Source organism: Phoca vitulina, unplaced genomic scaffold, assembly GCF_004348235.1.
Source record: "Phoca vitulina isolate PV1807 unplaced genomic scaffold, GSC_HSeal_1.0 scaffold5, whole genome shotgun sequence".
Taxonomy (NCBI): domain Eukaryota; kingdom Metazoa; phylum Chordata; class Mammalia; order Carnivora; family Phocidae; genus Phoca; species Phoca vitulina.
The window spans coordinates 72,936,899-72,960,844 of NW_022589708.1; the positions used below are offsets into that span (position 1 = coordinate 72,936,899).

Below are 23,946 nucleotides of genomic sequence, written 5' to 3' on the forward strand. Positions count from 1 at the left end.
AATGGTGAAATACCAGACATGAAAAAGACTGGCGAGCACCATAACCATTTGTGTCCAATTTGCTTCATGGAAGCCACACACCTTGTGATTTTTTTTTTTCCAAGCCTCACCAAGCCCAGCTCCTGGCTCCCAAGTTCCTAACAAGTTTGGATATGGGAATGCCCAGCCTAGAGCAGATTAGCAGCAACAAACTACGTGTGTGTGTGTGTGTGTGTGTGTGTGCGTGTATTGTATCTGTGACAGAGAGAGAGAGAGAGAAACATTCTCTGGTTCTAGTTACAGGGTGCTGGGAGTCTAGAAGTGCCATTAGGTGGCAAACATTACGGGAGGTGACAGAAAAACTAACAAATTGACTCAACTGTAATGCTTTACGTGGAAGAATCATGGGTATATATATATAATAATTTTTAGATAAAAACTTATGGTTAATATTTTCTATTTAAGAAGATAAGTATGTAACAGGGAAGAAGCCTAGGAAATTGGTGGGAAGAGTAATGGGAGTATAATGTTGGGGGTGCAGAGGGACAGTGTAGGGAGAAAAAGGAAGGAGAGACTCAGGAAGATATTATCAGAGGAGAGTGACAAACCAGCAGTCCCTGGAAACAGAGTGGTATGAGGTCTGTGTTCAGGGAGTGGTTTGAAGCAGCCTCTGGCTAGAACACAGGATTTGGAGCCTTAGAGGTGGGAATAAGAGTCAGACATATCCTTTTAAGATACTTGGCCTTTCTTCTATTAACAGATTTTTCCCCCCCTGGGGGGAAATGATAGAATCATAGTTGTTTGTCATGAGATCACCTTTTGTGATGGGGAGGTGAAACGAGAGACAGGAGGTAATCAAGAAGTAACAGGAACCTGATTTAGAACAGAGGCAGTGGGAATAAAAATTCTAGAGCTAGAATCCAGATTTGGTGAGGCAAGTGAAAGCGGAGGACTCATTTGTTCAATTTCTCTTTCATTCTTGAGATTGTTATTAACCACGTGTTGTGTCAGGCATGCTACAAGATGCTGGGCCTATGAATAATGTAAGACATGCCGCCTGGCTTTTAAGGGATGCCCAGTAGGGAAGACACATCTGAGCAAGTGATTGCGCACTACAGCAGTGAAGGGCGTAATGAAATAATAATAAAATGGTGGCTCAAGGGACAGAATGAGTGATTTTGTTTGGGTGGATGAGAAATAGCTTTGTAGCCAGAGGGTTCACTTGAGCTGGCCATTAAATGGACAGGGGATCTGCAGATCAACAAGGTAGGAGAGGACATTCCAAGCAGAGGGACTAGCATGCTGTGGTCAGGAAGTTGTAAGTAGTTTGGCATAGCCAAAGGGTGGAATGTGTAGAATTGTGTCAGGAAATGAAACTGGAGGAGCCAGATCTGGAAGGTTTAAGTGCCAGGTTGAAGAATTTGGCTTTCCTTTTGTAGAAGCAATTGGGGGCTGCAGAAGAATGTGAAGAAAATAATATCACTGTTCTGGGGATGCTAGTGTTGTAAAGGGTAGCTAGGAGAGGAGGAGCATGCCTGGAAACCCTTTTGAGTGATGGCTAAAAGAACAGGTGCAACAAATAACTGCAGTCTAATTTGGGAGTAATAGTGGGATGGATGGAGGGTAGAAGACACACAAGTAACATGTTCTGGAGGGGGAGTCGGTGGGAACTTGTTGACTGGGTGTGGAAAATGAGGAAGAGAGTGAGAAAGAAACAGGATTCTCTGGTTCTAGTTATAGGGTGCTGTGAGTCTAGAAGTGCCATTAGGAAGTGCTGTACTAGGATCATTTAGAAGGAAATAATGACATGGTTTTTGAACATAAGTGTGAGTCAGAGATATGGGAACTGGGACAATTATGTAATACCTATTGGGAGAAAAATAAAGGTAGATCTGTTCTCATATACTGACCAGAACAATGTGATAATCATTTTATTAAAAACTATACAAATAAAGAAAATAGAGGCACATCTTTATCATCTTGTTATGGAAGAGCGGAGTAGTGGAAGAATTTTTAAAGGAACAAATGAATGTATTCAATTACATGAAAATGGACTTTTCTATGTCAGTGGACACACAGGCACACAGGATGCCTGGGGAAAAATTATAATCTGATAAAGAGCTTTGATCCTCAATATATTAAGTTCATGTCAAGAAAAACACTATAATTCAATAGAAAAAAAATGGGCCAAGGATATAGCAGTGCTCACAAGAGAAATAAGTATAATAATCATATAGAGTCAAAGAGATGCAAACTAAAGGAAAAATTAGATATTACACTTGTATTTTCAATGGTCAGATTTATAAATATTAAAAAGAATAAAATTAACCAGGATTAGAACAGTTTGGGAGATGTTAGCATGCTTACACATTGCTGGTGGGAGTCAGAATTTTGGAAGTAAAGCAGAAGCTGGAACTGAGAAGTGACCGTGAGATTTGGCAGTTAGTTCTGGCCACAACAAAACCAGTCTTGGGCTGATGGAGATGGAAGCCCTTTGGGTAAAGAATTGGGAGACTGCACTGATGGTCTTACATGTTAGAAATATTGAAACGAAGGTGGGTTTGGAAAGGGTAATAATTGTAGACAAATCTTTTGTTTTCATTTTTAAAGCTGTCAAGACATGAACTTCATGTGGAGGGGAGAGAGATTGAAGAAAGATAGGAAACATGACAGAGGTTGCCAAAAGGTATGGGACACTGAGCCCAGGTCGGGGGTGGGGAATTCGCCTTTAGACAGGGAATGGGGAGATCTGTTGCAAGAAGAAAGGAATTAAGGATGTATATAAATACAATAATAAACTTGAACTTGTGGAGGGGAAAAATGTTGTTTTGTTAAAGTGGGGGGGGGGGGTTTGCTTTGACCTCTGATAGTCTCAATTCCTCCCAGAATTCAAGATTTCCCCCTTTTCCATATGGCATAATTTCTCCAAAGAATTGTCTGTGCTCAAATTCCTCTCTTCCAATTCTCTCTTGAACTCTTTCCAGGAAGCTTTTCCTCTCATTCCACCAAAACTCTATATCAAGGTCACTGGTGAATTCCATGTTGCTAAATCCAAGGCTTATTTCTCAGTCTTAATCTTATTTTACTTGACCGCAGGATTTAACACAGTCAGTTCTTCTCTCCTCCTTGAAGCACTTTATTTGGTTTCTGCACACAGTACTCTCCTAATTTTCTTCCTCCCACAGTGTCCACTCCGCCTCAGCTTGGTCCTGTCTTATCTCATAGACTTTATAATGTTGGACTGTCTCAAGGCTCAGTCCCCTGACCTCTCTTCTGCTTATACTCATCCTCTCTCCTCTGGTGATCTTTTCCTATCTATACACTTTTCCTTTCCACACACTGATGCTTCCTAAATTTATATGACCAGCTCAGTCCTCTCCCTTGAACTGGGCTTGTATATTTACCTGCCTGCTCAGGGTCTCTACTTGGAGATCTGATAGTCATTTCAATCTTAAGATGTCCAAACTTGAGCAGAGCCATTTAACCTACTCTCTGATATACTTTTGCATCTTGGTTGTGTTAATTCTGTTTTTCTAGTTTAGACCAAAAACCTTGGGATCATCTATGACATCCCCCCCCCCTCCACCATCAGCCCATGCACACATTTTATTCATCAGCAGATCATATTGGTCTGTCTTCAAAATACATCGAGAATTGAGTCTCCTCTCATGATCTCAGCCATGCCCACCTGGTTCTTTCAACCTTCCTCTCTTGCTTGGACTATTTCAGTAGGCTCCTAATTGCTTCTGCTTTTGCCCCCTTCACCGTGTTCTCAGCACAACAGACACGGTGATCCTGTTAAGGTACTTAATCAGAGTAAAAGCCAAAGTTCTATAAGCCCTGCAAGGTTTAGTTAGCCCCCGTTACTGCTCTGACTTGTTTTCTTCCCTCTGCTTTGTGCATTTCTTCCACACTGGCCACTTTACTGTTCAGTGAACACACCAGGCACATTCTCTCCTCCGGGCCTTTATACTTACTATTGCACCTGTCTGGAACGAACATTTTTATGCCAGGTACCTGTGTGGCTTTCTAGTTACTCCTTTTGGTTTTAAGTGAAGTGTCCCTTGACAGTGAGCTTTTTCCTGATCACCCCACTTAGAAAACTGCCCTTCACCCAGTACTGTCTTCCCTGTTGTACTTTCTTTTTCTTTCCAACTATGTGACGTTTTTAGCTTCACATTAATCCTGTGTGTAAGCAAGAAACCATTGTTATTTTACACATAAGGAAATTGAGATTTATGGACATTTAAGTGCTGTGCACATCACGATGTCACATTGCTAGTGAGTGAGGGAGGGGCAGGGCCAAATTTTGAACCCAGGTCTCAAATTCGACAAACTAACTCCAGGGGCTCTTTCGATGGATAATTGAGTTAGTGGAGGAATTGTGATCTACAGTCATTGAAACTAGAGATTTTTTAAAAGACCTTAAAATTAAGAACTTATCACTTGGAAACAAATGTTTTCTATATGTACTGTGTAAGAGGTGAAGTTTTCATCCTTTAGAAGAAAACAGATGATTTAATTTATTAAGATGAGAACCCTTGCCTTTGAATGTAATAGAAGCATTTAAATGATAGCCAGCAGGTAAACCTCTGCAATAAAACCGAACCAGTGAAAACTGTAGTTCTCTCTCACCATCAGCCCTGTATCTTTTAGGTATATGCAACACTTAGGAATTTGTGACACTCTCTAAGACATTAGAAATGCCCCAACTCAGCTGGCTGGTGAGGAGTGCTGTTGGGAAGAAACCACATGCTGCCGGAGCCTGTCTTTCCTGGAATAAAGTTCTTTCCACAGAGGTCTTTAATTATTGGCAGAGGTTTGTCTGGATACTTAGCTGTCTAGACATGTTTAGCATTCCATATGGTATGTTTCTTTTTCGAAATAGTTTTATATCAATTCTATTGTTAAATTACTCTAAGGTAACATAATATAGTATGATTTTTTAAAAATACAGCTTTAGTATCACTGTCTGAACCTCTGAGACATGGGAAGGTAATGCAATTTGATTTTGGCCTTTATCCTTTTGCATTTAAAAAAGTTTTTCATCATAGCTTAGTGGTTCAAAATTAGAAGATTAAAGGTAGAAGGAATTTCAGATTGGTTATTTCTCTGCTCACCACTATTTAACCTCCATTTTGTAGAATATTTAAATCTTGAAGTTACCAAAAACAACAACAAATGTTGGGACTGACAGGTAAATATGACATATCACTGAGCATTTCATTAAATTTAAAAAGACAGAATCGTAAATTTTAGAACTACATTTAACTCCGTGTGTGTGTGTGTGTGTGTGTGAGAGAGAGAGAGAGAGAGAGAGAGAGATCAGTTAGTATTTAGGCAAAGCTGATAGTTTATACACAGGAAGCCAAGGCACCAGAATATATATGATATACTAGCACATAGTAGACATTGGATAAACATTTGGTGAATGAAAGAGTTAATTGCATAGTGACCTAGTTACCCAGCTGGCGTAGAGCTTAGAGCCTAAGTTTCATAGCTTCTAGCATTTTTTGCTTAGCTTACTAATTTTCTAGATTATTAAGTAGAGTACATGTTACTACAAGTAGCATCTTAAGAATTTTAAAATGGTTTTTCAAACACCATGAGAAGGGATAGACAAGTAGTTAAGTGTGCTGAATTACAGTTTTATGTAGAAAAATGAGAGAATTATATATGTGGAATTGTTGGAAACTGCTCTTTGGTAGTTTTCTTAGTGACATGCAATAGGAAATAAGTTTTGATTAAAAATAGAAGTTATTTGGGGCACCTGGGTGGCTCAGCAGGTTAAGCGACTGCCTTCGGCTCAGGTCATGATCCCAGGGTCCTGGGATCGAGCCCCGCATCGGGCTCCCTGCTTCTCCCTCTCCCGCTTCCCCTGCTTGTGCGCGCGCTCTCTCTGTTAAATAAATAAATAACATCTTAAAAAAAAAAAAGGAATAGAATTTATTTAAGACTGTCATCTAGCATGCTAAGTATTTCTCTACAGCTAAATACCTAAACGTGCTTCTTCCAGTAGGGGAAAGAACTTTATTCCAGGAAAGACAGACTTCTCCAGTACAGGCTCATCTCAACATTTTACCTTTTTCAGTTTTTGTCTTTTTTAAAAGTAGTGTTAGTTATTACTGGTACTTCTTGTGAAAAAAGGGTATCAGAACCCTTTAGTGCTCTGTACCAGTTTTTCTCAAAGTGTGACTCAGGGTCCCTTATTCTCTTCTATTGGGTCCACAAGGTCAAAACTGTTTTCCCATTAATGCTAAGACATTATCTGCCTTTCTCACTCTCGTTCTCTCATGAGTGCCCAATGGAGTTTCCAGAAGATACATGTGATCTCACAGCAGATTGAAAACAAGCAGATTTGAGACTCCAGGTTTACAAAGATGTAAAACAATGGCCTCTCTTCTCACTGTATTTTTATTTTGGAAAAAGAAATGTTATTTTTCATAAAAATCCTGGCATGTAATGGGTTTATTATTTCATTAACAAATGAATATTTAAACAATTAATTCCATTGTCATTTCAGGAACGTTCTCTAAATGGAATAGTGTAGTATGCAGCCTTTTAGGATTGGCTTTTTTCACTCAGCATAATTCTCTGGAGATTCATCCAGGTTGTGTGTGGCAATAATCATTCATTCTTTTTTATTGCTGAGTACTATTCTGCAGTACAGATGTACCATGATTTGTTTACCCACTCACCCATTGAAGGTCGTCTGGGTTGTTTCTAGTTTGGGGCCATTGCAAATAAAGCTGTAGGTTTATGCGTGACTTTCACTTCTTTGGAATAAATATCCAGGAATGCAGTAGCTGAATTGTATGGTAGTTGCATGCTAGTTTTTTAAGGAACTGCCAAACTTGTCCAGAGTGGATAAAGGGATCGTTAGGTGTAAAAGTTTGACATCCATTGCTTTATACAAAGGTACTATCAAAGCTACTATTCGTGGAATATTATCTAAACAGACAATGTAGCTTGTAAAGATACACATTATACTACATTTTACCTTTATATTATGAAAAATATTTAAGACTTGCTTATTTAACTTGTATTTTAATATTTCAGATTGTGCTCATAGAATATCTGAAATCAAAATTATATATAAACATGGGCATATTCTCCTATAAACATAGGTGTACTTCTGGCCGCCTAAATGTAGTAAGAGTGCACAAGTAAATTGTCACCTCTGTGGTCATTCAGCATTTACTGAGCTGCTCTTCTGTGAGAGGGTCCAGCTCTTAAGGAGCTCACAGTTTAGTATGAGAAGTAGTATTAGGTGTTGATTTAGACTTGTACACTAAGAAGGAATGAAATCATCTGCCTGGGTTGGGAGTAGAGGGATGGGTTTAGGGGTTAGAAAGACAGGATCAGGCTGCCTTTGGTCCTTACAAAATTCATACAACCATGGCTTTCATGAAATACCTCTCCTCTTTCTTATAATTACTTAATTTACTATTGAGTAATTTTGAAGCAAGAAAAAACTAGATTTATCTTCCTTATCTCTTACAAAGTAATTATAAGTTGTTTGGCTTTGTACAAATCATAACATCTTTCTGAACTTTTGTTTCTTTATCTTTAATAATGGTAATAATAGCTAATACTTATATAGCACCTATTATGTGCCAGGCACTATTTTATACACTCATTTATTATTTTATATGTTCATTTATTCTTTATATCAAACTTTTGAAATAGGCACTATGATTACCCCCATTTTACATATGAGAAGGAAACAGACGTTTAGTAAGGTTACAAAGCTAGTAAGTGACAGAGCGAAGATTTGAGCCCTCACAGACGGGCTCCAGAGTGTGTGCTCCTAAGTGCTTCTGCTATACAGCCTTGCAGTTCTCTAATCGTACTTAATGCACGTGCTGGTGATCTACACATGAGAATTTGTCCCTTAATGTTTGCTTCATGGTAACAGAGGTATTTCGGGGGTGGAAGATAATGCAGTTGTTACTTGGTATTTTAAATGGGAACATGTTATTTTTCCTCATGAAAAGATTTTGTGATAAAATGGAAATAAAGAACTAAAAGTTATTTAGAGATTTAAAAAAGAGCTAAAACATAATAGTCTTAAGAGAAATGCTTTCTTAGTCATTATGTGGGAGGCTAGAATTGCAGTATGTTTTCTTGACGAAAAGAGAAATTAGAATAAACACTATCACAAAGAAAGAAGAGCAAAGGATATGTGAATTTTCTTGCTAATTGGGTGGGGAATAAGAGTCTGTAGGCATTCTTTATTAAAATACCTAGTCTGTCTGTGTGGGATAAATGCTGTTTCTCTTCTTAATCTCACATACCTTGCACTGATGTTTGAAAAGTTATGATACCCAGAGGGTAAAGAACAAGCCTTGTAAGTTACAAAATACAAGAAGCATTTGCTCTCTTAATGTTGGTACTGATAGGAGTTTAGATCACAGGCTGCTGCTGTTGTTATTTTATTAAGTAGTTTTTAAAAACAGTTTATCGAAGGTCAGCCATCCCATCTGAATCCTGTCCCACCTGCTCGTAATTCATGGCACTTCTTGTTGACTTTGTTAAAATGTTAATATTGTTTTTCTAATAAAAACTCCAAATAAAATAATAAATACGTATGTGTGATGGGAGAATTTTCTCATTGAAACAGATGTTGGGAGCATTGACATGGTATCCTACCCTCTCTGTTCTTGTGGCAGGGAGACCCAGGTTTGATGATATCGGTACGCTGAGTACGTTGTGCCTCGGATATTTTGACCTGCTGCATACTCCCTGAGTGTGCCAGGTGCTCTGAAGCCCCTGAGATTCCGCACAGGGGCCCTTGTCTGCTTCCGTTTGACCGACACACCCTGTCACAACTCGGCAGTGCATGTTTTTCCCCTTTTGAAAGTATTTCCAGCTATAAAGCCAAACTTGAGTTAGATGCCAGTTCTCCTCATCTTTCTCTGTATTCACATAATAGCCTCCTGCACATGGCTTTCTTGGAGTACGTTGAATTTTAATGATAGGTTTTCTTAACTATCCTCTCCCTACCTCTCCTGTCTCCTCGTTCAATGTTTAGCACATACTAGAGACTATAAATATTTACAGAAGAGCAGATATAGACAGCTGCTGCCTCTGGAGTTGATTTTTAACCCCTGGTGCTTCTGGGGAACCGGAGGGGAGCATTCCTTGCTAGCCTTGCACTAAACTGGAGAGGCTGTTCTGAGAGTCTTACGGTTGGAGAGGAGACAGACATACACGCACACACAAATTGCTGTTTTGAGCAAGCAAGAACAGATCAAAGTGTGGAATAATATGAGGTGGAATTGTTATTTATGACACATCTTACTGATTTAATTGAATTACAGTGGGCTTTTTCCTTTAATGCCTTAAAATAGTATTGCACTTTATGGAGCTTGCACAGATGTTATTTGTATATGCTGTGTAGTTTATCTTTCTATAATCTGTGCTATATAGAGAATATTTAAATCATACATATTTTGAAATCCATTTTTTCCAAATATAGTACAGGGCGAAGGTCATTTTTAAATAGACACTGAATTATCCTTGAGACAACATTTCAAAGACACAGTCTTTGGTATAGCAATGTAAATGCATAAAATCAGAAGCAAAGAACCATGACTGGGATGACAGATGCAAATGTATTGCATGATATACCTCAATTTGCATTATTAGCATGCTATGTAGATTAATTGGCTTTAAAAACTACCACTGAGCAGTGAAGTGTTGGAGGATTTCAGTCAGTAAAACAGATTGATTCTTTCTTATGTCACACCATATGCAGCATCTTTTGCTTTTAATCACAAGTTCTTTTTTCACCAAGAACTTGCAATGCAGCCAAGTAGCTTAGCCAGCTAGCAAATTAGTTAGGTTTTTATGACTAATTTATAACCTGGTCTAAATTTTATTTTATCTTTTACCTAAAAAAGAAGTTAACTAGTGATACTATATTGATAACTTTTAGCCCCCCTTGATTGATATTAATTACATTTTTGATTTGTTTTGTTTATCTAGAACAAACCTTGATTATAGTCAAATACATCAGTGCCCGTTAAAGGAAACCATACCTGAAGTGGAAGTCTAACGTATGAAGATACAGAAACTGCTTTGGTTGATTCAGAATGGGAACCACAAGTGATGAGATGGTGTCTGTGGAGCAGACCTCCTCCTCCTCCTCCTTCAATCCTCTGTGTTTTGAATGTGGCCAGCAGCACTGGACAAGAGAGAACCACTTATACAATTACCAGAATGAAGTAGATGACGACCTGGTCTGCCATATTTGCCTTCAGCCTCTGTTGCAGCCACTAGACACCCCCTGTGGACACACGTTCTGCTGCAAGTGCCTCAGAAACTTCTTACAGGAGAAGGACTTTTGTCCATTGGACCGGAAAAGACTCCACTTTAAGTTGTGTAAGAAGTCTAGTATTCTAGTTCATAAGCTTCTGGACAAATTATTAGTGTTATGTCCATTTTCTTCAGTGTGCCAAGATGTCATGCAACGCTGTGATCTGGAGGCACATCTTAAAAACAGGTAAGCAAAAAATATGAAGGAAAGAGAAAGTCTAGGTTTTATAAAAAGGTTGGTCAGACAAAAACTTCATAAAGTTATAGTACCAAGGCATCAGTAAGTAAATGGACAAATCAAATACAAGAGAGACAATAAATAAGTTGTGTGGAACAGTATTTTACATGATAATTTCTCAAAAACGTAGATACAAAAACTTCAGTGAAGAAGTACCTATTAATTTTTGCTGGTATAATATGAAGCTGTTACATTCATATGGGCAGCAGGGTATAGTGATAGACTTTTTTCCAAGGCAGTTTGGCAGTTTGTTTCAAAAATTGTGAATGTGAATATCCTTTTATGTAGCTTATTATCCTAAGGAAATAATCCAAAAGAAGGAAAAATTATGTATAAAGGTGTGTTCACTGCAGCATTGTGCATAGTTCAATAAATCAGAGTCGATCTAATTAACAGTAGGGAAGGGTTAAAACTACCATAGTACATCAACTCCATGGGATATTATGCAGACAGTACAAATGGTAATTTTGTTGCAATATGGAAATGAGGGTACATGATTTTATTTGCTAGAATCTTATAAAGAATATGTGTTCAAGGACTAGACTGACTAAGAACTAGGGGTTAGAAACCTTAAAGCATTCAATGGAGACTTTTGTTCTAACAAAGCTTTTTAAAAGGTCAAGTAATTTATTGAGCTGATAAGTGAGTTTTATAATTTGACTTTGGTGAAAGACTTGAGTTTTAGAATTATTGATACCCTTAGGAAGGGTTAAAATACATCTCTTATGTTTTGTGTATGAAGAATCATATAATATGACAAATAAATGTGTTGATTTCTAGATTTCAGAGTTCAGCCACTTGTGCAGTAGAAAGCTGGGATTGCTGTGAAAAAATTCACAGTACAATATATGGGGTATCATAGAATTGACGGGGATTATCTAATCTTAGCCCCTCACTTTACAAATCAGGAAACTGAATCACAAAGATTTAGAGCTAGTTAATGGTATAGTTAGGCCTAAACTTCTAATATTCTTACTTACCATTCTAATATACCGCGCTGACTTGACCACAGGTCAAATCGTGTTCCCTACTACTGTGTGGTAGTAAGTTTCCTATAGACATGAGTATATGTGGGCCTTCTGTTCCTAAATATCAGTGTTAGAAAACAAGGATACTCATTAGAAATCGTTAAGATATATGAGAAAGAACAAGATGTTATTACATTGTCAGAAACAGGAAGATTTATAGAAAAGGTTTAAATCTAAGCTGTATTGTCTAGTAGGAGGTAAGAAAACGTGTAGGGTAGGTACAGAGACTTGTGAAAGTGCATGTGGCCTTAGGTTTCCATGTGTCCTCAGTCACCAGCAGGTGTAGGATCTGAGCACGACAGCAGAGACCTGGTGCAAATCGACGCTGGACTTGTGAATGTGGTCTTCTGGGTGGGGCCTACTTACTGAGGTTGAGGAATATCTTAGGCTTGCCTTATTTCTCTCAGTTGGACTATTCTTTTTAGGGGATAGTTTTCTTCTATGACTCTTACGAACATCAGTTATAGGATGTCAGAAGAACTGAACAAAGTCTCGGTTCAGTTACCAATTATTTTGAGAGCAGTGAGGTAAATGTTGCACAAATTTTTAGGAACATTCACTTAACTAAAATGCCTACAAGAATTTAATATGTAATTGAAGTATCATTAGTATTTTGGATCAAGGAGTTTATGTTGGTGATGTAAAAACTTGGGGACAGCAAATTTCTTTCATTTGTAGGTTGACAAAGGCTAAGCAGTCATGCCCAGTTGCAAGTTCCATTTTCCAAGTAAGCTTGTTAATATTTGAGCTACTCATTCAGTCATTTCCAAAACATCTTAGGCCTGTATAGTGAATGATTGAAAAAGTGAACAATTGAAAAAGGTGAATGATTTGAAAAGGTAAGTGACTTGCTTGATATAAACAGCTAAGAGTGATTATTGACTATGAAAAATAAAAAGGCAAATTATAAAGTATAATTTTTATATCCCATCGGAACAGACATGGGTGGAACAGCCTGACCTTTCTCTAGTTTCTCAGTTAAAAATGTTGATGTTAAGTAGTCTCCGCAAGCTGAGAGCAAATTAGAATCTAATGCTGGGTTGTATATTGTCTTTACTAGTCTTTGCATCCCTTTGCCCAAAACTGACACTCAGCTAACGTTTCTTCAATTAAATTGTTAATCTATGTTCTGGTTATCGGTTGCTGAGAAACTAACCACCCCAAATATAGTGACATAAAACAAGCATTTGATTCTGCTCATGGATTCTGTGAGTCAAGAATTCAGGGCACAGCAGGGATGACTTGTCCCTGTTATGTGTTATCTGGGCCACAGCAGGGAAGAACTGAAAGCCAGGGACTACAGCATTTGGAACTGGAGAATCTACTTCTGAGATGGCTTCTTCATTCACATGTCCGGCACCCTGATGGAGATAACCAGAGGCACCAGCTCAGCTAGGAGAGCCTACAGGTGGCCTTTCCAGCATGGCGGCCTCAGGGTATTTAAAGTTTTTACGTGGCATTCAGTGTTCCAGTGAATAAGGCAGAAGCTGCATGGCTTTGTATGAACTAGCCTTGAAGTCACATAGCATCCCTTATGTCACTGTGTTTGAAGCTGTCCACTCAGATTCAATGGGAGAGGGAACCTGGGCTTCACTTTGTGATGGGAGGGGGTCAAACATTTGCAGCCATGTTTTAAAACCAACACAGGCTACTGAGTGGTACCATGAGTCACAGAATATGATTATTCTGACTGTGCCATCTCTGCACACAGTCTCACTCATCTGATAGAAATTGATAAGTTTCATTAAAATTCATAGAATTTCAGGGGCACCTGGGTGGCTCAGTCGATTAAGCATCTGCCTTTGGCTTGGGTTTGTGTTTGGAACATTCTTACCAGCATACTTTTCTTATGTATAATGTAAAAAGCAGATATATATTTGCAAATCATATACTTGATGAGAGTATTCAGAATATAAAAAGAATTTTTACAACTCTAACAAAAAGGCAAGTAATCCACAATTTTAAATGGGCAAAGAATTTGAATAGATATTTCTCCAAAGAAGATTATTTAAATGGCCAATAAGCATGTGAATGAATGCTCAGCATCAGTAGTCCATTTTTTTTTTTTTTAAAGATTTATTTATTTATTTGACAGAGAGAGACACAGCCAGAGAAGGAACACAAGCAGGGGGGTGGGAGAGGGAGAAGCAGGCTTCCCGCCAATCAGGGAGCCCGATGCGGGGCTTGATCCCAGGACCCTGAGATCATGACCTGAGCCGAAGGCAGACGCTTAACGACTGAGCCACCCAGGCACCCCTTCAGTAGTCCATTTTTATAATGGGTTGTTTGTTTTTTGTAAGTTGTAAGCATCCTGTATATATTTTGGATACTAGCCTTATTAAATATATGATTTGCAAATATTTTCTTTTGTTCTGTTGATTGTCCTTTCACTTTCCTATGCCCTTTGAAGGACAGACGGGTTTAATCTTATGAAGTCCAGTTTCTCTGTGTTTTCTTTGTTTGCGTATGCTTTTGGTGTCATGGCCAAGAAATCACTGCCTAATCCAAGGTCACAAAGACTTACACCTGTTTTCTTCTAAGACTTTTATAGTCTTTGATTCATTTTTAATTAATTGTGATTAGAGAACATGCTGTGTGTAATTCAGTCCTTTAAATTTAATTGAGGCTTTTTTTATGACCTAGCACGTGGTCTACCCTTGGAAAATGCTCCATGTATAGTGAAGAAGAATGTGTTTTCTGCTATTGATGGGTGGAGTATTCTACAGGTGTCCATTGGGTCTGGTTGATTTGTAGTGTTATTAAAGTCTCTCTTTTCCTGTTCTTGTTGGTTTGTTCAATTCATTATTGTAAGTGTGGTATTGAAGTCCTAAACTATTGTTGAATTGTCTATTTCTCCTTTAATTCTGTCATTTTTTCCTTCATGGACTTTGAGGGTCTGTTGTTAGTTACGTTTATAATTGTTAACAGCTTCTTGATAGATCGAACCTTTCATCACTGTAAAATTGGAGTATTTAATTTATTTGTATTTGGTGTAATTACTGATCAGGCAGGATTTATGTCTGCCATTTTGCTGTTCTGTCATTTTTTTTGTTTCTCTGTTTTTCTGTTACTTCTTTTGTGTTAATGTGTATTTTCTAGTATTCCCTTTTAATTCCTTTGTCATTTCTCTTCTTCATATATATATGTATTTTAATTGTTTTCTTAGTGGTTGCCCCGGGGATTATAATTAACATCTTAATTTATAACAGTCTAGTTCAGATTAATACAAACTTAATTTCACTAGAGTATAAAAACTCAGCTCATAGATAGCTCTGTTCCTTCCCCATTTTTTGTGCTGTTATTGTTGTACAAATTACATCTTTATGCATTATTTGCCCATCAAAACAATTATAATTATTTCTTTGTGCAGTTGTCTTTTAAATCAGATAGGACAAAAAAGTAGTTATGAACCAAAAACTACTTTTATGCTTTTATATTTATGTAGTTACCCTTATCAGGGCTCTTCAGTTCTTCGTGTGGGTATGAGGTACTAAGTTCCTTCCATAGCAGCCTAAAAGACTTCCTTTTGTGTTTTTTTGTAGGGCAGGTCTGATAGCAACAAAGTCTTCATCTGGGACTGTCTTCATTTCTCCTGTTTTTGAAGGATGGTTTTTCTAGACATAGGCTTCTTGGTGGACAGTGTTTGTTTTAGCACTTTGTGTTATCTATAGCCTCCTAGCATCCATGGTTTCTGAAGAGAAATCAGTTGTCAGTCTTTTTGAGGATCAGATGTATGTGATATGAGGTACTTTTGCTGCTTTCAAGATTCATCAAATTCAGCAAGATTTTGGTCATTATGTCTTCAAATATTGTTTCTGCCCTCTTCTCTCTGACTTTTTGCGGGACTCCAATTCTGCATACTACTAGTAATACTCTTGATAGTATCTCAGAGGTCCTTGAGGTTCTGTCCTTTTTTTTTTTTTCATTGTTTTTCTTTCTATTCCTCAGACTGGATAATCTCAATTGACCTATCTTCGAATTCATGGATTCTTTCTTCTGCCTGTTCAAATCTGCTGTGAATTCATTTTATTTATTATACTTTTAAACTCAAGAATTTCTATTTGGTTCTTTACTATAACTTACATTTTTTTTGTTGACATTTTTATTTGGTGAGACATCATTCTTAATGTTTTCCTTTACTTCTTTAGGAAAGATTTTGTCTGTTCTTTGAACATATTTGTAATGCCTGATTTAAGGCATTGTCTGCTAAGGCCAATGTCTAGGCTTCCACAGGGATGGTTTCTGCTATTTTTTTCCTATATATGGGCCATACTTCCTTGTTTCTTTGCGTGTTACTTAATTTTGTATTGAACGCTAGACATTTTTAATAAGCTCTCTGGGTATACTGTTCCTACTGAGATTCCACCATTTTCTTTGAATAAATGCACTCCAGATTGCTACAGAACTTTGACTAATTTCCAGAGCTCAGAAATAGTTGGTTCCAGTGAATTTTGCCAGAGTTCTCATTGCTTTATGGAGGAGAGGATTTTCAGACATTATTTTTTGTGCATTTTTATTTAAATTCTAGTTAGTTAACATACAGTATAATTTTAGTGTCAGGTGTACAATATAGGGATTCAGCACTTCAGTACAGCATCCTGTGCTTATCACAAGTGCCCTCTTTAATACCCATCACCTATTTATTTTTTATTTTTTTATTTAAATTCTAGTTAATTAACCTATAGTGTAATAATGGTTTCAGGAGTACAATTTAGTGATTCATCACTTACATATAACATCCAGTGCTCAACACAACAAGTGCCTTCCTTAATCCCCATCACCCATTTAACCCATCCCCCCTGCTCACCTCTCTCCATCAACCCTCAGTTTGTTCTCTATTGTTAACGTCTCCTATGGTTTGCCTCCTTCTCTTTTTTCCCTTCCCCTATATTCATCTGTTTTGTTCTTAAAGTCCACATGAGTGAAATCATACAGTATTTATCTTTCTCTGACTGACTTATTTCGCTTAGCATAATACACTCTAGCTCCACAGACATTCTTAATCTACCATTTTCACTGATAGTACTTGAATTGATTTTTGAATATTTTAATTCGTAACAATTTTTATCATTTTTCTTGGTTTTAAGATGCTCATGTTCTTTGAGTTTCATTAAGTACCTGGGCATTGTGCTAGTACTTACTGTAAATCATTTTTTTTTTAATTCTGCTGCTGCCGCCACCACCACCACCCACACCACCACCAATACTAATGATACAGTGTGTTCTGTTACACTGCATGTTTCCTAGAATCATTGTTATATCAAGAAATGATGCTACTATATCTTTTTCTTTCTTTCTTTTAATTTGATGCTACTATATCTTAAATCAAGTTAGTTCAATGTAATTTTCTTCCTAAAGAGAGCCAGAATAGTGGGAATAGAGGTATAAAACCTTCAGCAGGAAAGGAAAGGAAAGGTTGGCTCTGCTTGCTGTAAGAGCCTTTTGGTTTTATTTAAGACAGTTAAAAGACACACCAGCATATAGAGATACCTCCATAGGGCGGTATGGCCCTCAGCCTATGGCAGGTCACAGTGTCCTTTGTAAGGGGCAGCCCACTGTCTCAGAGCTCCCCTTCCACCTGCATTGTGTCAGCACATGCTTACTCTGATCTAATTAGATGTTGCATGCATTTCTTTTCTATTTTTATTCCTTTCTTTCCCCCAAAGCTTTCATTTAATCATATAACAGACATGGATACAATGGTATCAAGGAAAAGAGTGTATCAAAACCTTTTCGCTTTTATTAAAGGTTTTGACAATGAGAGCTTTATAAAATGTCATTACATTCTATTTGTTATACAGTAAACCTCTACTTCTAAGTAGGAGACACATGCCATTTATAGCAACCATTTTAATGTGTAAAATAATTCTGAATTCTTTCTATAAAAATGTGTGGCTAAAATATGAAACACCTTTGCAACAAAATTGGCAATGTAACTTAAGTAAGATTTCAGAAGTGTCCCCTGGAAAAAAATGGGAATGTTTCCTTTTTCCTAGATAAACTCTAAACAGTTCAAGTTAAGGTACCATAAATTAGACCAAACTAGAAAGGAACTTCATGTTACTAGAAAAGAACATCATGTAATGTGGACTTCTTCCATGTCAAAATGACAACCACTTAATGACAATGACTTACCAATCATAAGAAAAATAGAATATGTTCTTCAGAAGGAAATGATATTACGGTATAATTCTTGTAAACAAATCTCTTATCAAAGTATTGAATAGCTTCAGAGAACATTATCACAGAACGGGCAGAGATCATTTATATGACGTTAAAGGATTCCTTTATTTTAGATACCCTCCATAAACAGAAACACACATCAAGTATAAACACTTGTAAAACTGATTCTCTTAATGAAACATTTCTTTACTACCACACTCAGCTCTTGGCTGCCTTTGGATGCAGAGGTTTAACTCCTGCTAATCTGTACAGCCAAGGTGGGGACTGATCTGGAGCCTTAGCAGACACTCCTGCGCCTGGGCTCCTGCTGTTGTTGCTACTTCTGCACACCGCCGGTGGGACCCACCTGGGTTTTCTGCCTCCTGCTGACAGACTATTTGTGATGGTTTCCTACGGGCCTTCAACGTACTACACTTGGACTTAGCTTTCTTTTTTTTTTTTTTTTCAACTGGGGATTTTATCTTCATTTCTTCTTAATTTCTTTAACTTTACTCTTTCTCATAGGGAAATCTACATCATGTCTTCACTCTCACTAAAATCAGAATCGCCCTCAGACTCTTCACCGGTTGCAGAGTCTAGTTCAGAGTCGTTCACCCTGCCCCCGCCACTGTGGGTCTTCCTCTATCGTACCCTGGCATGCACTGCTGCTTTTCTTTTCCGGGAACACCGTGAAAATCCCCTTCCTCTGGAATCTCACCCAGATCTAAATAATCACTGGTTACACAGCAGTTGGAGATGTGGGGAGACGTCTTCATTGGTCTGTTCACTGTTGCCCATTTTCCTTTGCTTTTATCTTGAGCTTCCTCCACATGCACGGTGACTGTTGGAGTTGCTTCACTGATAGATCCAGTATGACTCCACATCTCTCTGGCAGAGCTTTTCATCCAAAGCCATCCTTCTCTAGGGTTTTTCTCTGGTAATGGAATGTCTTCTTTCTGGAGACTCTTCGGTGTTAGGTTTTGGTGTTTCTAGTTCTTAACTCCTCTGGTGTTGTTCTGGGCTTCTTATTTCAAGGTGCAGTTGCAGAAACAAAATCGTCACTGCTGTCAGAGTCCTCAAACTACGAGTAATTGACTGGTTTGTTATGCCTCGCGGGCCACAGTGTGGCCCCCTCCAAGACTGGTAACGTGCAGCTTTCAAGGTCTTGTTGGCAGCAGTGCGGTTTCAGTTCCCACCCACAACCAGACACCGGAGCTCTGCGCCCCCTGCCACCAGTCCTCCAGTGATTACCAGCCATCCTGGTTCTATTCATTGTTAATATTTTCTATACTAGCCTCCTGCTACATTGACCTACCTGCTTGAATAATCCAAGTTAACCCCTGATGCCAGTTGCGGTTTGTGGTGTCTTTATTAAATGCTCCATTTAAAAGGATGCATCAGTTTTGTTGTTTGTGATTTTTGTTTGCTTTTTAATTTTCACTCAGGACTTCCTCATTCTCATACTCTCTGATTGTGCTTCTGGACACCACTTTGTGGAACAAATTCACTTTGGCCTAGAAAAAGAACTCCATAAGAATGAATTTAGCAAAGGGGTGCCTGGGTGGCTCAGTCAATTAAGTTTCCAACTCTTGGTTTCGGCTCAGGTCATGATCTCAGGGTCCTGGGATCAAGCCCCACATCAGGCTCCATGCTCAGCACAGAAGTCTGCTAAAGTTTCTCTCTCCCTCCCTCTCTGCCCCTTTCCTGCTCTCTCTGCCTCTCCCCTGCTCTCTCTCTCTCTCAAATAAATAAATAATCTTTAAGAAAACAAAGAATGAATTTAGCATGATGTAGTGGAAACAGCAGATGTCTTTGGTATCAGATCTGAGTTTGTTTGGATTTTGACTCTGCAACTTAACAGCTGTGTGATGTTGCCTTAGTCAAGTGTCAAGTTTCCCATCTGTCAAATAGGGATAACAGAGTGGTTGTGAGGATTCAATGAAATATGGTAGATAGAGGTCTTTCCACAGTGGCTGGCACAGATTAGACACTCAAAAAATGATTCTTCCTTTCTCTTTCACTTCCAAGTGTTTACAGACTGGAGGAACGATGGCTTTGAGCTGTCTGTGGCTCCAGGCCTGCTCTGATTTACTCATTCCCTAACAGTCTTTTAAAAAATAGTTCTTTTGAGGTATATTTCACCTACCGTAAAATTCACCTATTTTTAAGATGTGCAAGTCAATGGCTTTTAATATATTCACTGAAGCATGCAGCCATCATCACCGAATTTTTAGAACATTTTCAAAGAGAAAGCCCATACCCATTAGCAGCCATTCCCTAGATGCCCAGGTTTTGAATCATCTGTCCCAATCCTCGTTTTCCCTCAAGCCCGGTAAGTTTTAGTGTGCAGTTTTTATAGAAGGCATACACTGTGTGAACAGAAATGCTTGTACTGTAGTCTGGGCTTCTGCGCTCATCCCTGAAAGTGTCCTCTCTAAGGTTACCATGACCTTTTAACCGCCAAATCAGAGAAACGCTCTTTGCTCCTTACCTTATTGGCCTCTTCTGTGGCATTTACACTACTGGCCACTTTTTCTTTGTAGACACTTTGTAGACACTCTTGCCTCCCTTTTTTAGTTTGAAGTCTTTCTGTCATGGTCTCCTCCTGGCTAGTTGTTCTGTCTCTGGCAGCTAGCCCATCTGTTTAAAGGTGGGTGTTGCGCAGCTTCTGTAACCTTCCTCGAATGCTGGATGAGCACGTTCTTCCATATTTCTACGTGATATCAATTAAATACCTTTATTTAGTCCCTCTTAGCAATTTGCTGTCCCATTGGGATGGAAGTACACCTGTTTCTTTACCTTTCTCTAACAACTTCGGGTTTCCCTTTTTAAATTTATTCTTGCATAAGATGTTAGCTAGGCTCTTTCCCAGCTGTGCACATTCTGCTTGTGTTTCCTCCCCACTTCCTGTTCCTAGTTCATTTCCCTATCAAAGACTAGCTGTTACCCATGTGGATACCAGTGTGTGATATGCATTTGGGGAATTGAATCTTTACCTATATTTTTAGTCTCAAATATTTTTTTATGATCCAGTTTTTGTCACCATTTTTTTATTGAATGAAATATTTTAAAAATGCATTTCTCATTAAATCTGCTTACTTGACAAAAATAATTTTTCTCAGAGATACAATTTTCCAAGATACTCGTCAGGTCCTTGCAGGAACATTTCCTGGAGTGCTGCACAACAATGCAGAAGGAAACATCAGTTGTCCCCTTTCTTAACAAGGCGATGAGAAAACAAGGAATGAGAAAAAACTGAATAAAGAAATTCTATAATGATCTTTCTCAAGAACTTGAAACCCACAGCTTATCTTAGTTTGTGAGGGGAAATGTATTACTTTTACAGTTAAGGGATAGCTTTTAGTTTTCATTGAATTTAATCCTGTACTTAATTTTTAATGAAATTTTAGATTTTTAAAAATATTGTCATTGACCCCACGTCGGACTCCCAGCTCAGCCAGGAGTCTGCTTCTCCCTCTCCTCTGCCTCTCCTCCGCTTGTGCTTTCTCTGTCTCTCTCCCTCTCAAATGAATAAATAAAATCTTTAAAAAAAAAAAAAAAAAATATTGTCATTGAATGAAGTCTGCAGCGCTAGATGCAAGACCACCACCCACTGTACGCAACCTCTTGGGCCTTTGCCATGCTTTCCTGCAAGTGGCAGAGCTTCAAAATGTATTGCTACTCACTAATAAATGAATGTGTATCCTTGGCCGTGAGAGCGGAAAGACACAGTGTCACTCAAGGTCAAGTCGGGATGCAAGAGCACGTCGTGGAAGAAGTCTGCTGTTTCCACTCCTGTGGTTAAGCCGTTTCACCTATGAAAAAAGGGTTATGTAATCAGAATGTCAGAATAATATTTGCAGTGTAGCATCAACTGTACTGGTATATTTCTAGTACTAGTATATATCTGAATACAGTTTTTTATCGAAGTATTCTTTGAAATACGCACGAAGCCACTGTGCCTTATGCCTTGTTTTAAATTAGCTCTGCGGTGTGGTAGGAACTTCGTTTGAGCAGAGGTTAAAATCAGAATTACGTACTACTTGTGGATTACCTCTTGGTGAGTTTTGCATCGAAGCCATGGCTATTCTGTTGTTGTAGCACAAGCTATTAGTCATTTTTCCTTTCAAATCATCTGGGAACCACCTGATGGTCTCTTTCTAGATGTCCTGGAGCTTCTCATCGGAGACTTGCCCTAGAGAGGAGGAAAACTGGTAAAACTCAGACAGAGATTGAGAATGAAAACGGAACCACTGTAATAGATCTACCAGGTACTTTATCACCTGAAACGGACTGTTCAGGGACAGGCACGGAGCCTGCTGAGCGCAATGTGACGTCGGCGTCTCTTCCTGCGTGGACTGAGGAGCCTGGCCTGGACAATCCCGCCTTCGAGGAGAACGCAGCCACTGACAGTATGTGCTCTTCACCTTGCTTTGGCTTTCATCTCTGTTTGCAAATCAGACATTTCCTTTCTTCCCACCACTCCCTATTACTTTCCCGACATGCGTTTTTTTTTCCTCTGCAGAAAATAATTTTATTGAGATAGGCTTCACATACTGCATATTCACCCTTTAAGTGTACAGTTCTAACAGTTTCCAGTTTAGAAACAGAAGGTGAATCTTACCCCAAGGCTGGTTATCCTTCCCCCTGCCCCTCTTCCGCTGTAGTCCACGAATTCACTGGCTATTAATAGGCTGCTTCTTGTTTGTTTTGAAGCCTGTTGCTTATTGACTAAGAAATCCACAACATCGAGAACAACAAAAGTAATACCTCAGCCTAGGTGCTTATTCTGTCAGGCACTGTGCCAAGCACTTGACATATATTAACTGATTAAATGCTTGTACCAGTACTGGATTCTTTTAACGGTGAGGAAACTGAGTCTTGAGAAATCAATGGTCATAGTCCGAGAGCCAGGAAATGGCTGCATGGGTGTCTGACTCCAAGGCCATGCTTCTGACTATTGCTGTCCTTGATAGCAGCCACTGATCTGTCTGCGCGACCCACCAGCAAATAGGCAGAGAGTCTCTAGTCATAGATCTTGGGCATATCTTGATAGTTGGCCCTATGTCTTACTTTTAAATATGATTTTCTCTTATGAACATTCGAAATTTTGCTACAAATCCCAAATTTTCCCGGCCACAGCTATAACACTTTTTCCATCTCCTAATGCTCAGATCAAGACCCTCCTCTTCTTAGAGCTTAATGTGGTTACTTTGTCAACCACTATGGTGATTGTATACCACAGAGTTCGTCTTTTTTTTTTTTTTTTTAATGTACTGCCTTGCATTATTTACAGTTGTTTCATAGGTCAAACTTTCTCTGATCAATTAGAACAAGATGACATTGTCCGTATTTTTCTTTATCAGATCACTGTGTCATCCCCAGTGATTTATTTGTTGATTATTTACTGATCACCTTTAGAAGAGGAAGTGTTTTGGTAATCTTAACCTATAGATGTTTTTTGTCATTCTGTTTTTCTTATCCAGTGGTATTGCTTTGTTATTAATCATCTATTAATATAAGTTGATAACTAATGATAGATGATAACTTACTTACCTGAAGATCATCAAAATATAAAACGTTTTTCTTTCCATCTATTTTTCTCTCTCTCATTTTTAACTTGGCAGCTACGCAACAGCCAGTTAGTTTACCGGAAGGCGAAATTACCACGATTGAGATTCACCGGTCTAATCCTTATATTCAGTTAGGAATTAGCATTGTGGGCGGCAATGAAACACCACTGATTAACATTGTTATCCAGGAAGTCTATCGGGATGGGATAATCGCCAGAGACGGAAGACTCCTTGCTGGAGACCAGATTCTTCAGGTATCAATTTTAAATTATTTTGTTAACTTGCATCTTTTTTGCTCTTATTCATAAATTTAAAACTTAGGAAATTGTGGTACTGCAGAACCTGAATTATATAAAGGTAAGTTTTACTGTTTTTTATATGCAAAACAGATCAGAATTTATCTGTAATTTCTCCTCTATTTCCCCAAACACATGGAATGTATTTTTTTTCTCCCTATCTTAAATTTGATCCCACGTGTAACTCAGTGCTTGGCTCTTTGGGCCAGCTGGATTCTTCCTGGCTTGGTTGGCTATTTCAGGGCCACCTTCACTGCTAAATTCTCTTGTCCCCTTGGCTGTATCCCTAGTCCAGTGTACCATCCGTTAGCTTCATTGTCTAACTATCCTTCTCTACACTGATTACTGTA

The 23,946-nt window shown here is 38.5% G+C and overlaps 1 protein-coding gene and 1 pseudogene across 1 annotated transcript in view; one reads left to right on the plus strand and one right to left on the minus strand.

The window, feature by feature from the left end:
- The window catches only part of LNX2 (ligand of numb-protein X 2), a 78,840-nt gene that overhangs the window by 32,564 nt on the left and 22,330 nt on the right, over positions 1-23,946 (plus strand). Inside the window, exons 2-4 of the mRNA XM_032403290.1 lie at positions 9,970-10,486; positions 21,892-22,139; positions 23,355-23,554. Coding sequence (XP_032259181.1) covers positions 10,077-10,486; positions 21,892-22,139; positions 23,355-23,554 — 858 coding nt within the window. The 5' untranslated portion in view covers positions 9,970-10,076. The remainder of the gene's footprint in view (positions 1-9,969; positions 10,487-21,891; positions 22,140-23,354; positions 23,555-23,946) is intronic.
- On the minus strand, positions 17,988-18,985 carry LOC116631369 (annotated as a pseudogene).